The sequence below is a fragment of the Plectropomus leopardus genome, chromosome 22 (assembly GCF_008729295.1).
Source record: "Plectropomus leopardus isolate mb chromosome 22, YSFRI_Pleo_2.0, whole genome shotgun sequence".
Classification (NCBI taxonomy): domain Eukaryota; kingdom Metazoa; phylum Chordata; class Actinopteri; order Perciformes; family Serranidae; genus Plectropomus; species Plectropomus leopardus.
This window is the reverse complement of record NC_056484.1, coordinates 15,858,352-15,875,878: the sequence shown is the minus strand read 5'-3', so window position 1 is coordinate 15,875,878 and position 17,527 is coordinate 15,858,352. Positions and strand designations below refer to the sequence as shown.

The window sequence follows — 17,527 nt, the reverse complement described above, 5'->3', positions numbered from 1 at the left end:
TTGTATAAAAATTAGGCCAAAATATCCTGGATAACAAGCCCAGCCATCTTGCATTCCTAAATTTGGAGCCAGAATATGCGCAGTAGCGATCCAGAGGTGGAACCATGAATCCGTGGTACCAAGTTCCTGAAAAACTCCTTTTTAAACCATCAAATAACTAATTAAAAACTAGATGATAAGAAATTTTTTTGTAATTTGAGCTTTAGTTTGGCCCATGTCTGATCCGCTACTATGAATGGGGCGGAGATTATGACCTATAGAGCAGCCAGCCACCATGGGGCAATCAAGACTTCACTTTTTGGGGAGCCATTATGTTGTCCAAATTTATAGACAATTATTGACAGCGCCAAAAACATTTGACAGCTAAAGAGCCATTCTTCATTGAATTTGGTGGAGACCTAAACTGAGCTACAAGAGGAGTAAATATTGGTCTTATATCTGTCAGATGGTCAGAAACATGGCTCCAAATGAATGCTTGCGTTCATTTTATGTTATATTAAGACAGCAATATCTATCCAAATTTTACTTGCATCAGCTTTCATTGACCACCCTAAGCTATTCCTTATACTAAAGAGAGCTGTTGCTCATAAACGGAGTGTTGTGTGTTTACTACTTAAGACCATCTCCAATGTCGCATACAAATTTTGGCAGTACATTTCACCAATTTCACAATGACAGACTGAAGAACCTCTGCACAGACCATCTCAGGGAAGCTTATCTAATCATCATCTATTACAATTTTTTTTTCAAGATCAGACCGCACATTTTAAAGTGGCTTTTTAATGTGACCATCCCAAGACATACCTGTGTAGAAATGATGCTTTTTAAACAGCATCTCGATATGCTAAATCTGTCAGGTGTATCGATCATCTTGGAAAAGGTGAAGTGCTCACTAACACAGATTTTGACAAATTGGCAAACACAATTTGAGAGAAATAAGTCTTCTGTGTGCATAAAAAAGACTTAGATAGCCTTAAACCTGTGATCTGTGGGAACAAAATCAGAAGTGTGCATTGCTATTTTTGTTCAGTACATATACAGTATGCCTGTAGATGAGAGCTTTTTAATGTGAGCCAATACTCAAAATTGCTTTTATCATCCAGCACAATAATTCCATGTTAAAATGCCCTCTAAACAGTGATGTTTGGCAAACAAAACCATTTGATCATAAGAAATGAAAAAAAATGTGTCCTCAGTTTTTGCTTTACGCATTTGATCTTCTATGCAAATGCTTCATTCTCAGCTCCTACAGTCATGTCCTTCTCAGTGTCAGTGGTGCAGTAAGTGCACACATTTTGCACACACCCACTGGTTTGTGAGTGGTTTTTGTAACCTGGGGGTGCTAAAAGAGAGCCTGAACTCACCGTGGTGGTTTTGACTCGGCCTCCGGGCTGTGTACAAGTCCAGCCAGATTTATTGACTAACAGGTCACAGCCTTCGTCCTCCAAACACGGCACCATCTCACACCACTGCTTTTTCCGAACAATACCAGCTGCAGAGAACACAGAAAGAGAGAAAAGGAACGATTAGATAGGTGAGAAAAAATAGCGGGGATAAACAGATGGAGAGAAATGATAGAGAGAGGTGGATGCAGAGATGTAATGATTAAAATGGAGTGAGTGGGCTGAGGGATGACAGATGGAGTAAGACAGATATGGAGAAAGATTTAACATGATGGAAAATGATGGAAAAGGGGAGATTTGAGAAAAATGTTGAAATACATTTAAATTGAGTTAAAAGATGGAGGGATGTAGAGGGGTGGGTTAGAGAAAAGATAAGAAATGCAGGTGGATGAAGAGCAATGAAGTAAAGAGACAATTGAGAGATACGGGAGCAGGGGATGAGCGATGAGGGAAAGATGGAAAGAATCAGACAGATGGAGGGAGCTGCGATCAGTCAGGTAAATAAAATCAAACATCACAAATGATATTTAGCAAGCTGCATTCTGCAACATTTAAATGGGACGAAATATTTTGTATCTTTTACCACAAGAGAAGAAATATTCTCATATTTCATACACAGGTTTAAAAATCTGACATTTAATGCATTCCACAAGACTTTGTCATGATGTGAAATTTGTATTTTTTGGAGTACTAACTCAAGTACAGTACAGCTCTGCTGTATTTCAGTTTCTACATTTCACAGAAAAGCCCCAGGCTTGAGCGGGTATTACACTCATTTGTACTGTAGGCTTCAGACTGAGACATGAAGATAACGATGATAAATATAGTGACAATTAAATCTGAGGTTTCTCAGTTTGGGGGAAAGTGATGTTGCAGCTGCAATGCAATTGTTCACATTTTGTCCCAAAAGTGCCATTGCTGTTACCTCGTGTTGTTGGTCTTATTACCAACCTCAGTTGCTGATGTGTGGAGGATTACACTGCCATGTGATTTCAGCTTTACACCTGAGCCTGAGTATCTTTTACCCAACAGCGAGGAGTTTGTGCCCCGAGCTTTGCTCTGTTCTTATACATGCTTGACCCATGGAAAAAGCATTCATACCAATCAGTAGGAGCTGCTAGTGACAGGACAATACCTCTTACTGCAACATGTGAATGTCACATAGGCCATTGTGATAACTACCTTTGTTTGATGATAATTTGTCGCAGAAATAATTGCGATAAACAATGTCAAAGGACATTTTATGCAACTGATATAAAGATAACACATTAGCAAAATAACTCAAGTACACCCTTTCAAAAACAATGAACATTTAATTCCGAAGAATAGCAATTTTAATTGGAAAAAAAAAAAAAAGAACTAACGCGTGTACACACAAAGGGCAATGTCATAAGATATATGGACATGACCGCCATAATTATAGTGTCAGGTCTAATGTTTGATGTAGTATTTGCTGTTTAGCATAAGGACAAGCTACATATCTGGCTTTTATGCATTTGTTAATTGTGATTCTTGAACATGTGTGCAAAACAGTCAGCTTTGTGATTCTGACCGGTGACCAAAACCTGACATTTTGTTGGTCAAAACACTAGTTCTGAAATCAGTTATCGTCATAAGGATTTTAGTAATTGTCATTGTGATGCAGCAGAACTTGGCAAAACTAATCTGTACACAGCAAGCTGGCACGCAACCACATGCTACAAAGACAGTTTGTGCAGCAGGTAAAAAACACTCCACTTCGGCCTACTTATGATTCAGCCCCTCATGATTGGCCTAAAGGGATACATGGTTCTGCAAAACTTCACCAGATATCCTAAAACAAGAGTCTAAACATTGACAATTGTACAGTCAATATGTCTTTAACAAAACAAATACAGTAAAAATATCCACTTTTATATAGTCAACAGTGATAAATATCATTGTATTTAAAAACACTTTAAATCTGCTAATCCTGGAACATGACAGGTGTTGTCTTTGAGGGTGTACTTGAGTTCAACTGTCAGGAATTTGGGGGTAAGTCAAAAAGAAAAAAAGCCACTTCCCTGTTGACACCATCTTAAACTCCAACAAGGATATCAGCAATAATTTCAGTATGCTCCAAAGCAACAGCAGACAAGTAGTAACAGAAAATCAGACATGAGAGGTAATGAGCATTTGAAAAAAGATGCCAAAGGACCACAAATTTTCATTAAACCACAACAGCCAGAAAAAAACAATCACATCTCAAAATAATAAAACAATCCTCCTGCCACTTCCAAAACATACCCTGTGGAGATTTCATTGTAAACAAACATTTTTGTAAACAAATATGATTTTGCTCTACATAAACTCAGCAGAGTTTATCAAAGTAATGTCTGTTGGGAAAAGAAGACGAGAAGAAAAAGTGAATTTATGGGTCATTATGTATGTGGTGTAATGAGGTGCTTTTGGTGTAATAATAATAATAATAAAAAAAAAACTTTCAAGATAACGTGTGTAATCACAGCCCTGCGTCTCAGGTCGGCTATATAAATCTTCACAAATCAGACATTGCATTAAAAAGGGTTCAAGGATAAAAAGTAAGCAACACTTGACCACTAGCGTATGTAAATCACAAAGACAGAAAAGGATATGAGATGAACTGAGATAGGAGAGAGGATGAAGACGAAGAATAAGCATATCTAGATAACATTCTTGACCGTAACAGAATATGGGCAAGATAAAGAAAGACAGATACATACATTCATGCTCATATTTGTATGCATTTATGGATGGAAAATGGCATTCTTAAATGGATAACAGTTAAACCCAGAATGAATTATAGGCCAAACATACATCATAGTCTCTTTGCCATGGCGTTCATGGCATACTGGGTCCCTTAAAGTATGAGAGAATGGTGCTCGCTTCCATATCTATAAATTTGCTCTAAGGGCACCTTCAGTAGCTGTCATAACCCCGCATGTAGATCATCAGTGAGCGCTGTATGCAATACTGATATCTGTTCACCATAAACAATATCAATACATCAGTCAATCCATGAAATATGTCTACCTTCTCAAGCACTACATGGCTAAATAATGGAAGTACTCTGAGCACTGTGTCAGCACAGTAAAGAGTGAGCTTGAAATTGACACCAATATGAGGCATTATTATTGTTGAGTGCATTTTGCTGACATGCTACTTGAGGTTGAATTACTTGGCTCTACTGTAGAGTAGTTTGCCTCAAGGCTAGCAGCACAAAAACAAACTAAAACATGTGTGACTCGAATATTTTCACTTCAGGGGCAAAGTTACATGTGGGGAACAATGCACTTTCAAATAGATCAAATATCTGAAAACTATTTAATTTTTGTCAGCAATATTTTTTTTTCTTCTAGATCTGAATGTTACAGAAGTTCATTATAGCACTCAGCTAAGCATACATAACCCCATTCTGCTGCCAGTACTGACACATACTTATTGCCATGGACTCCATGCAGTTTATCAACTGAGTGAATCTTTGGCTGTCCAATTCTAGATATCCCCCTAAATTGTATAATAACTTAACTTTCAAATGAAAGCAACTAGTAATACCAGTAAGAAATATAGTACATTTTGAAAGTTACTTGCTGAACCTTGTTCCCCGCACAAATAATTCCATCACTTTTTGGGCTTAAAACCTATTGCAACCATGTGAGCACTGTCGAGAAAAGACTGTCCAAAAGTCTGTGCCCTTATCCCTGTTTTAACATTTATTACATTTCACCCCCCACTGTGATGGCAGACCTTTCATCCCACCTTTGAGTGTGGCAGTTTAAAAAAGCAATAATAACCTTTGCCCTCACATGTGGTTAGACCACACTTCTTACGAACTGGTTTGTTTCAAGCACACTCCGAACACCATCTTTCTCTGTCTTGTCCCTTCAGGGGTTCCTCAAGGATGCAATCTATTCCCCTTGCTTTTCTACATCAACATAAATGTTGTGCATTCTGACAGCAGTGATCTCTACTTCATTATGAATGCTGATGATATTATCCTGCAGGGCGCAAACAGAACCTCCTACTGGCAAGACATCTTGAGCCTTCTTAGACCCCAAAGGTCACAAGCTGTGTCAAGAATACAGAATGACGGCAGATAAATAGGTTCTACCTACAGTACAAACCAATCAACATAAAGGGCAGAGAAATGAGCTGGTCACTGGCAACAGAAACTGAGAACGAATTCCACCCTCTGGGACAAATTTTCACATTTGACCATGAATTATTGACTAATCTTATTTCGTGGTATGGGAAGATCACAATGAAGCAAAACAGGTGAACTGAGACAGGCCTCAACTGCAAAAAAAAAAAAAAGCAATCCAGTTTTCCTGTGACTCCAACCATCCTCGAAATCAGCACACCAGATGCTGCCTTCAAGTTGCACACTTAGTCTCAAGTTCAAGACATCCTTTATTCCATTCACTGACTATTTTCACAAGTGTTTTTAAGCACTTCACCCCAAAACTCATTCACACTGTGACTCCCCTAGCCCTCGTTTCTTCTTCTTTTTAAAGAAGCTATTTTATCTCTCTAACATTTTATCACATATTTATTTATCATTTGGAATTTGTCTTTTGTGTGCTTTGTCCTGACGTGTTGTGTGAAGTATCCCAGTGCCCAAGACGAATTTCCATTTTATGTAAATCCAAAGGACAAGAAAGTGTTCCGAATCTGCATCTACAACCAGCTGTACCTCAGCAGCGGTAAATTAAAAGGGGAAGCGAGAGAGCAGACGAGAAAATTAGAGGACATATTGGAAACACACCGCTCGCTGAGGTGAAAGGAAAAACTTGTCAGTTGTAATAGCCCAAGGTTTGGCAGTGTTCTCAAGATTTTTTTTCCCTTCCTTTTCTTATTTAATCCATTACTGTGAATTTATCACATTGTCAGCAAGGTCACTTACACAATTCACTAACCGGTTTTGTTATGCTCCTAAATTACCATCTAGTGGGGTGACCCTCAGCTGATGAAGATGTATAGGCCTGTCAGGTAAATAATAGTAATGAGGGAATGAATGCTGTTATGTGTGTGTACAAGCACTCCTGTCTGCATGTGTGTTAGAGATGTTGTCAACTGTGCCTCGAATGCACCTGATCCACAGAACTACGATAACTACGATAACTACAACTATTTCTTTGACATAACTCCTCAAGCTGATAAAACAAGCATAAGGGTTGCAGCTGTTGAGATCTTTATGATCGCAGCTGTGTTGGATTAATGATGTCAGATTTAAAAATGTGACTGCACAGATGACCTCATGTTGACGGAAGAGATTTCCACATTTGCTGTAATGACATCATAAGGTTATAACAATAACCTTTCAATATTATATTAAGGGTCCTGGATTAAAACTGTCCCTAGATAATGAATACCATTATTCTGTTGGGTAAAATATTCATATTTAGAGCTCAATCAAGAACAAATTTGAATCTAAGTTTCGTAGCCATAACAACTTTTTGTTATTTTCAGCTTGCTGGCCTCCTCTCAAGGTACCCCAGAAATCAAAGGAATACTCCACCAAACCCAATATTTTCAGTATCAAACACTCACACCTGTAGACATTAAAAGGTGGTTCTAAAAACTTTGTAGCATGCTCCTTTGTGGTGATGTCAGCTGTTGTTAGCTTGGATTCACAGTAAAGTACAAAGGATTTCAAGTGACCCAGTTTCACAGTAAAATCAAAGTATCAAAATCCAAAGAAACTTCTCTGACTACTTCTGCAGCACAATCCACTTCTTTGCTATCCATCTGTATGCTCAGTAGGCTATTCCCCAACCCTTAATTATTTCAACTAAATCATGGTTGAATTACATGGCGTAATATGGCAAAAACATGGTAAAGGCTCGAGTGATAAATAAAAGCTGTGTATTTAACCACATTTTGGCATAGTGGGGCTTTAATATCCAGCTATGGTGGTTCTTGGATGAAGCTCAGATTCAATTTTTTACAATATATTCAAATAAGTAGAGAACTGGCGCACAAGCGTGAAAACAACAAATTGTAAAACCACTATTTGTTGCAAAATTACAACTCTAATTGAGCTACTTGCTTTTCACCATTTCTTTTTTTGTATGTCAATGATAATGTCTGTTCATATTACTTTGGACCTACTAGCCAGACAGTGTGATTGAAAATGCAAAGAATGGTGGGCTTCTTTTCTAATGTGGCAACTGATCCAACAACTGTGATTTATTATATAAGCTACTGGACACTGTAAAGACAAGTCAAGACACGGCCCTTATCTGTAACATTTGGATTCACGCCACTAACTAAACTCATCTCCCAGCAACATCTTTTGATAGTGACACTATCTGTTACCATTCGACCATATCACTGCTGTGCTGGTGTGAGGGCAGTGGCTTGTGTTGAAATGTATAAGATTCAAGAGTGATATGAAATCAAAACATCCCTTAAACACCCACCCACACATGAAGGCAACCAGCCACAAACACACCAGTGAGCACAGGCAGACGTGGACAGAAATAAACACACACACACACACACACAGGTTTGATGCTATGTGTAAGGGAAGGTATCAGCCGTGGTTTCATCAGCAGGAGATAAGGAGTAGAGAAGGAGAGAACATTATTACACCCTCCATGGGACACTTATCTTCCCTCCAAATGGGAGATCACACTCATGTCAACAGCCAGCATCTTGGCCTAATAAATTCTGTCTAATGCCATGCCAAGCCTGAGATGGCAGGAGAAAGATGTGTGTGTGTGTGTGTGTGTGTGTGTGTATGTGTATGTGTGTGAGAGAAAGTGAGAGCACAGGCAGGAAGATAGTAAGAAATCGGATGAAAAAGACAGAAAGTAGACCCAAAGACAGATTGGATCTTGTGTAATAAATGCAGTGCAGCATTCTTCAAGAGATGGTGCTGAGATAAGAAGATGTGCTAAGATAATTACAAACTGTACAGATCAGATATGGTCTGGGCAGGAAGCAGAATCAGCAGTGTGGCGAAGGCTGCAGATGTCGGCCACCAGATATGGTTGGACATTTATTTTCTATAAATATATATATATGTGAACTATGTTTATGTACGGTTTATATTACTTTGTCAAATTAGTCATGGCGTCCAGGATTCTTAAAGGGTTGTGTTTTATATCAAAATCATTAGTGTGGTGGTGTTACAAATCTCTGTAGGCCTGTATGATTCTTTGCAAACTAGGGATGTGGACTGACACGCATTTATCGATACCAACTCCACTATTGGTTCCTTGTACTGATCCAATTCTTTGTAGATTACATTATTGATCATTATTGAGCAACTTTATTATCTTAATCGCTCAACAGAACATTCATCACCACGCAATTTAAATAACTCAAGAATAAAACTAAAAAATAGGTAATATAATTACATCACATTTTAAACATTTGATTATTAAACAACAGTGCTTCTTTTGAAAAGGGTGAATGCTGGATTTTCCTGCGGAAGCACGAGATAAACCGGTAGCTGCAGCCCTAGTCTGGTTGTCATCATCTAAATGAAATGGGAATATATTAATTAGGTGGAAGCATTTGTTTTTCATTTGGATTTGTCTTTGTCAAGGAAACAATTGTCATTAATTAAATGTTATTTTAATAAAGAGACTTTTACCTGAGGGAGACTGACTGGACGACATGCCAGCAGCGCTACTGGGAAGGGATGCTGTGCTCACCTAGTGTCAAAAACATCATCATTCCGGCACTTCCAGGTCATGCTGTATTGACATATGCTTCCTCATATTAAGAGTATTTCCTATCTTGGATGGTATGAACATTTAGCAAATATTACAACTTGAGCTGTTGTCAAGTACTCTTGTGAAATGTATTTGACGCCTCAGGTGATTTGTTGTTGTACGATCTGATCTTGTGACTTTTGCACATCTCATGATGTTGGGCTTAATCATTGTGCACGCACATTCGTCTGAAAGTAGGCATGTGCCAAATTATTGGCCATGCAACGTTATAAGCTCATATTTGTCCTGTTGACTGCCATCATCCTGTTTGTCAAATAATTCGATAAACGTTAATAAAAATACAGTTGTTTGAAGGAGTAAAAAGACTTTTGTAGCAGTTCTTTTTTAAAAAAAAGTTAAAGAGGATTATTTTGAAAGGTTGTTTCATAAATATGAACAATTGAATTTGTGCTAATTCAAAGATAGTGTTATGAAGAATTGAATGACTTTCAAATCATTCTGTTATTCCTTTCTATGATGAGGATTTCTTTGTTTCCATGACAAAAAAGGCCAAAGAAGAATTTACAAAATGAAAATAAACAACAACAAGAAATATCACTATTGTACGAGAATTTCACAATCATTGCATCCCTATCTAAAAACATTGATAGGAGGGATCCATGGGCATGGAGGCATGTAATTCCATAGAATCGGACAACGAGGAACCAGTTCAAAATGGAAACCTGCTCTGATATTTCATCCCTAGAGCAAAACTGAACTGCTTTCTGACAGAAGCAAATCAACATCACTCCTGATTCCCTACATTAAGCTGGTTGCAAAATGGAGCTCATACACACACACACACACACACACACGCACACACACACACACACCTCACACACGTAGGCATTCATATGCATCTTCTTTCTGCTATTTGTCAATTCGCTGACACCTCTGCCCACCTTCGCCTCTCTAATGCATCGATGTACTGCTCAGGCCTCCCCGTGCCCAGTAATGGCAGATCAAATAGCCTTTTAAGCAAATTCACTGTGTCTTCATTTCACAGATGAGTACTATGAATCTATCAGAATTTTCTCCTCTTGTACTTCTTCTTATAAGTGTGTAAAAATGCACATGTGCATGCACAAAAACAGCATCCTTGCCATGTTTTGTGGTTGCTGTTATTCTGCAGGGCACTTAATTTAAATTTGTGGGAATCAGGATGTCGGCTAAGTAACGAAGAAGCTACAACACACACATAATGAGCAATTGCTCTGTATATGAAAACATACCCTCAGAGACACACACAATAATCTCTTTGCTGACATGTCAGGCTACAAAGTCAAACAAAAGATGGCTCGAAAAAAGCCCGTCTGAGTGCCATTAAGACCCCAAGATTTGCTTTCATCATGGAAATCCCCTCCCATGTCTTCTTTTACACTGGATCTACTATCCGGATAATTAACTGTACTATCTGACCTGCCGTGGTAGGCAGATGTTCCCTAAACCTGAATCGAGCCTGGCAGGAATTAGAAGGAGGCTCAGAGGAATGTGAAAGGGAAAAACCCAATGCAAAGAAATAAATCCCTGCGCTTTGTCATTAGCCACCAGCTCTCTATCCCCTTTTCCTCTCAGCTCATCTCCTCTCAAGCTAATTTTCCCTTGTCTTGTTTTTCCCCCTCACCTCCCCCTCTCCCTCACAACCACTATTTTCTCTTTCTGCGCTCTTACGTCTGCCCTCTATTTCTACTTTCTCCTCGTCATCTGTTTTTCCCTCTTCACTTCTTTTTTTTTTTCCTTCCTATGCTTCTTTCCAGTCTATTGCTTGCCTGATTTTCATAAGATTATTCCACCCGTTTGGCGGCCCTGATGAGTATCTGCACACTAAAAGCTGTCAAGCCCCTTTTCAAAAAAGCCCGAGGTTTTTTGGTGAAGTGAATTTGTGTCCCAAATAGCTCCTCTGCACTCATGAAACTTCAAGAGGCAGAAATAATGAGATAGCATGCTGACTGACATTTCCAGACCTCAGCCCTGTGTCTCTGTGCATGCATGTGTGGGTGTCGACTTTTGTGTGTGCTTAAGAGAAAGCCACCTAATAATCTTCTACCAACACGAATAGAACATCTATGGTAATGAACGCAAGAGTGCATGTTATATGCCTCCCGTATGGATGTAGGGTATATAAAACTTTTGATATTTCAAACATTTTGAATACATTAAGAAAAAAGGGAGAGAGGCTTTTATGTGATGTTCATGGCTCACATTTTCCAAAACAGAGATAACTGCTTCCTCACAATTGTTTGATGTGCTAAATTAACATCTTTAATGGGAAAAGACGATGATGCTTTACAACTGGGTTCACTTTAACAGTCAAGACAGAAATTAAGGTTCTCAGTTTTCAAATTAAAGTTACAGTCTGCAACAGATTATTGCTCTCCATCTGTCTCTCTTTTTACCCTCTCTCGTATTTTCTTTACTTTCTTCTTTCCTGCTGCCTGCTCAAACAAAAATGCCAAAATTTATTATGGCGGTTTGCTTCATTCCAACAAGGTAAATGTTTCAATATGGGGCCATTACTCCTGATGGTGCCACCGGATCACACATTCGTGATACTTGGAAAAAATAAGATGTGAATATCAATACTGCTCTGCTTCTTAAAGTGTAATGTTACAGACAGGAGACAATTGGCCTAGCTTAGCATAAAGTTCTATTTCCAGGGGAAAGAAATCTGGCAAGCAGCACCTTTAAAGCTCACTAAAGTCCCTTTTCCACTGCACACAAAACCTGGTAACACCTGTTAACATCTGGCTTTTTTACTGTGATGGGAAATGTTTTAATTGGTGTTCAAACCCGTGTCAATTGACTGCAGTAATCATAGTATTTATTGGCTCCAACTCTAATCGGTATTGATGGAAACACAACACCCAGGTCAACACGTTAATTTAGGCCCCTTAACCTGCTTGATGCAATGATGTGCTGACAAAAATACTGTCTCCACCAAAGCAGCACTCAAATATTGATCCAAATCAGTCTGCACTGATTTTGAAAGAAACACTGAAAAAGTCAGAGAGAAAAAGAAGTAGCCGCCTTAAAATTTTCATTGGCCTCCATGCTGCTTTCTACTCATATTTCTCCTGTTTACTAACCTGTGTTCAGGCCTGTCTGTGACATCCACCGTGACAGAAGGGAAAAAAAGAAGTAAAAAATTTTTTTTAAAAACCTGCACAGCAAGGCATACTTGTCTGCTACAGAGTTGTGTACACAGTTCTATTCTACTGGCAAAGGCAGTCTATGGCCTATTTATTAGCAGGTTTAATGGTGTTTAAAAAACCTGGGTACATGCACTGATTTTGGTGGAAAAAGGATATTATACTTTTATTTCACTTATATCCTAAGGTTGCCAGGCAGGCATTGGAAACTCACACTTTAGTTTATAGAAACTGTAGTATGTATCTTTACAGATACACTAATCTGTAATTACAACATTACTTCCTGAGAGGTAGTAGTAGTGGTAACTATAATCATTGTTTTATTCACTTTGATTATTTAAATATCATACTTACTTAATAACAGAAAATAAAAATAATTAGAAATGTAATTTTTAAAATCAGTAGTTGTATGACGAAATATGACAGTCCTTTTAAACCAATTCTAATACCTTTTTTGATATATAAAGGCAACAATGGATTATGAATTTTACTATGAAAAACCTGAAACACCATAATAGGTCTTCCTTTGTTCCCCCACGTCCAAACCTCTACACTGAAGTCCAGTTGCCACAGTGCTGCCCTCCAGCTACATCCTCCTTTGTCCACGTACTATTTATGCTAGGTGCATAACTGGCAGGTTTTGTGGCGTGCCATTGCTCCAGGCTTTCTTTTCTTCACTGTGTGTGCATGTGTGTGTCTTCAGGCCACCAGGTACTGCTGATATCGTTCATTCACAGATGTGCTCTGACATTTCCTCACAGCCGTACGCCAACAGCAACTCCTGAATTGTGGACATATACGCATGCACGTGAGTCCACCTAGACACACACACACACACACACACACACACACACACACAGAGGAGGAGAGCCCAAAGGCACTGTGAGCCAGGGGAGGAAATGTTGGTGTGAACAGGAGTCTGTGGGAAAGAGATCATTTTACCCCAGTGTCTTCTGAGACACCAGTACATCAGCAGTGAATGCTAAAGCCCTGACACCCAGAAGCAGCTGGCGGACACAAATTACCCTTTTCAAAACTCTGATACAGAAAAAATATTTGCATTTCATTTGTAATTTGAACCATGTATTTCTACTCTACTGATGACAGATTAAATGTCAAAATGTAAAATTAAAAGTAAAAAAAAAAACGAAAAAAGTCAGTCACTGAAATATGATAAAAAAGGTTGAGGAACCCAACACAACACAACATGCTGCTCATGCATCAAGTGTAAAATGACACAGAATTCAAAAAAGCTAGAACTCTGGTGGTGCATGCTATGCACTATATCCAATGTTTTTAATAGAAAGAGCAGCACCTGTATTATGCTCGTATTGAAAAACATACCTTTAGGATTTCTAATTACCCTGGTATACCATAATGCCATGATACCTCTCAAACCTAATTAAATGGTCTGATAAAGGCTCATATCAGGTGTTTTTGAGCTAAAACTGGGTATTACATTGTTCTTTAAAACCTGAGATAGTACAAGAAAGGCTGCTTATTTTAACACAGAGCACAAAATGGACTGCAAAACTAAAGTGAACAATATCATATCATTACTATCTTGAGTTCTTTTTGTCAATCTTAACCTCTGAACTGCTGTCTGGCAGAGGCAACTTATAATAAGCTGAAAAAAAAAAACCAGCAAAAAAACCCCCTCTGCTTATACTGCCATTATCAGCGGCTGAGTGAACAAGTTGTAAACAAAGCAAGGAGTGAGGAAATGTGACAAATGGACATGCACGGCAGCATGATAGTATGGTGCTGTAATGATGGGTTATGATGGCAGTTGTGATCGTGATGTGGCCGACGGTAATGAAGGTGACTACATTGAAGTTGATGATAAATGACATAGTGACATACTTAGATTAAAGTAGAACAATGCCTTTGGGCTGCCAACAAAAATAAACACACTGGTATAATTAGTTCCCATAGTATGCCTTCTGTTAACTGCTCATGTGTGTACTGATGTATGAGCAAGGTGTGTGTGTGAGTGTGTTAATGTGTGCTAATACATGCTCCTGGATGCATGTGAGCACGCCTTTGCGTCTGCTAATAAGGACTTTGTACAGCTGGTGGAGGCCCGGACCCTCAAGACACCCCTTCTCCTTCCTGGATGTTGATGATTCTTGTCTATTTAGCCTTATTGACCTCTACATCCAAACTAATCCGCCTTAAATTATGCATAACCTTTTACTTGGCAGAGCTCCCCATAAATCTGTTTATTCCCTGTTTGCTCCCTTACAAAGCCCGCTAAACAAATTCCATTAAGCAAAACAGCAGTACAGCATGAATGATAATTCAACTCAGTACAGTCCCCAAAGCAGATAAGAGCATAATCATTGCTGTTATGTGTAAGGCAGCTCATAAAAGACCGTTCTGTTTCACTCCAATCTGGTTAGTGCTTATTATTTTCAGGTCATTTGGTCTTTGTGAATACTTAGTAGTTAATGAGTGTGCATACGTCCCTGTTTATGTACCCATGTCCATATATGATCCTTGTGCAATTGTCCATTATCAGGAATTACTTGATGACGGGAAGGCCAGAGTGTTTACCACTTGGCAAAGACAAAAAAAAGATGATCATTTATTTATATTTTCATGCATATTGCAATCAAAATCTTTTTTTCTCTCACAAGCCATAGCTGTTTCTTTCATAACACCTGAGGGTTTGACTAATACCTGGAACAATTATTGCCCTCTAATACAGTTCTAATGCAATGAAAACGTTGTTCACTTCTCCAGTAAATAGAATGAACCTTAAATACAACTGAAATACTCCACTCAGCTGTTAGTCAGAAGGCAAACATTTTTTTTTAGCAAGATTCAAAGTCAATAACATTGCATACGGTTAGAAAACAGTAAATATAATTTGATAATATGTTTAACAACGAGAATAGCTAGCTATCCAGCCATGTCATTGTGCCAAAATCCATGTCAAGATATTCACAAACAAATGTTGTAACATTACTGTTTGGCAGCAGCCTGAAGTAGCATCTTGAATAGTGAACGATGAAATGATTGCTTAGTGTAAGATATATCAGAGGGCCAGTGTAATTCTTGTAGCTTGTGTTATACCCCCCTTTCCACCCAAATTAGCTTGTGTACCTGCACGGGCGAACCTGCTTAATATTTACTCAGCGGTCCTCTTTCCATTGCCAATAGACCAGAGCGTCACGTCAAGGACAAGCCCAAAAACCAGTTCGTAAACCACAGAAAGCAGCAAATGAGGCCTGTGAAAACTTTCCAATGATTACGTTTTTTATATATCTGTAACTCTCTCTTTCAAACTCTGTGCAGACTTATTTGGATCGATGTTTAAGCTCTGCTCTGCTTAGTCAGAGACAGAAGGTATTTTGTGGTGGTGCGTCACTGCATCTCACTGGTAAGTGGGCTAACATTAGTGTGTTCACCTGGGTGTCGTGTTTCCATCAATGCCGTTCCGAGGCGGAGCTGATAAATACCTGTGACCACTGCAACTGCAGAGCCATTTGACACGAGTGTGAATGCAGATTATAACCTTTCCCATTATATTAAAAAGCCAGGTGTCAGTGGGTTTTAGCATTTTTTGTGCAGTGGGAAAAAAAGGCTTTACAGTCTACATCCTTTGGTGTTCAGAGGGTGAAGCACTGAATACTCAATGTTGGAAATAAATTGTAATTGGAGACTTTGACTGTGTCCCTGTTGCTAAGGTTACTCATATTAGATACATGGTGATACGATTATGTAACCAGTGCATTAATTTTGAACAGAGAACAGACCTTTTTCACCAAACTTCTTAGTAGGTGTCCTATATCAGGAATTTATGCTCACTCTGATTCCAATCAGAATTGAGTATTTATCCAGACCATAATATATATGCATGTAAGCCCAACCCAATAAAGATTTCTTATGGCTTGACACCAATATTAGAGTTTTAAAAATCTGATAATATATCAGCCATTTTAAATTATCTTTATACAGCCCATCGAATAAATAAACATTTCAAATCCACTACAATTTAGAGGGAAATATTGCATATTTACTTACCCATATTTATCATACAGCTATTGTTACAAGTTACTTTGTTAAAGATTTGACACACAAAACATAATATCCATTCATAAAATATTATATTTAAAATTCAAAGATTTGCTTATTGTGTAAAAACATGTAATACTTAGGGACAAAAAGACAAACAAAACCAAAAAAAATTAGAAGCCACTTCTTTTGTCAGTTGAACACAATAATTATGAAGCAGTGGCAGTAGGAAATGTTCAGTTTACAGCTCTCATATGGCATTAGGTGAATTACTTAACAATGAGGGTGAATTAATGTTGGATTACATGCATGTATGGAATCCTGTAAATCCCTCAATTCAAATTCAGCCTGGGGTGTAATAGAAAATCTTAGGGACCGAGTGCATTCACACAACTGAAATGTTGGTTTTATTGGCCAGCTAACTACAATGGAAAAAAACAAATCCCAGAGTCAGAGTTGCTGTCTTCTACATTTTGCAATGAACACGTTATGAACCACTGCACACACTTGAGTCATCATTTGCAACTATTTGATCCTAGTTTTAAAAAACACGTATTACGCAAGAGGAGGCTCTCCCTCCCTCCCTCTTTCACGATCCTGCTTCCTTGCAATAATTTGTGTACACTCCCTTGAAAAGTATAACTTTCAGAATCTGAATACTTCTTTCACTGCTGGGTCTGGTTGCTTCTAAATCTGCAGAAAATCTGTCTTCAACCAAAACTGTTCCCTTACAGCAAACTGTTTTCATGAAGTGTCAGCTAAATACCAAAAAAAATGGCATGTAAAATATTTATAGGACATGGTATTTATTATAGATAATCCCAAGAAAATTTTTAAAGCTTCTCCCTCTGCCTGAAGCTTTTGGTGTCATTTTCATTCTGGCTGCAGGCAGAGCGGTGTGAGCAGGGACGAGCTGCTGTGTGCCTCTGTTAAGTTCTCTGCCTTCAGGTTTTTTATTGTTTTTTTTTCATTATTTTTATTTGCCACCAGCTAAGACCTCATTGACTATTCAGCTGCTACAGTCTATTATAATTTAATAATTAGAGCAAGAAAACAAAATGAAATAGCAATGGAATATGTGATGTTTGGAGCCAAAACACTTCCCGGCTTCAGATAATTACCTGAAAAAGCAAAAAAAAAAAAAAAAAAAAAAAAAAAAAAGCTCACAATGTGTCAGGCACATAATAATTTTAAGCTTTGATTTAGAGAAATAACAGAAGCAGAAATGAATCTA

At 38.3% G+C, this 17,527-nt stretch overlaps 1 protein-coding gene across 1 annotated transcript in view; it reads right to left on the bottom strand.

The window, feature by feature from the left end:
* Positions 1 to 17,527, bottom strand: part of tafa5a (TAFA chemokine like family member 5a) — a 116,815-nt gene that overhangs the window by 21,423 nt on the left and 77,865 nt on the right. The window contains exon 3 of the mRNA XM_042511512.1: positions 1,365 to 1,492. Coding sequence (XP_042367446.1) covers positions 1,365 to 1,492 — 128 coding nt within the window. The remainder of the gene's footprint in view (positions 1 to 1,364; positions 1,493 to 17,527) is intronic.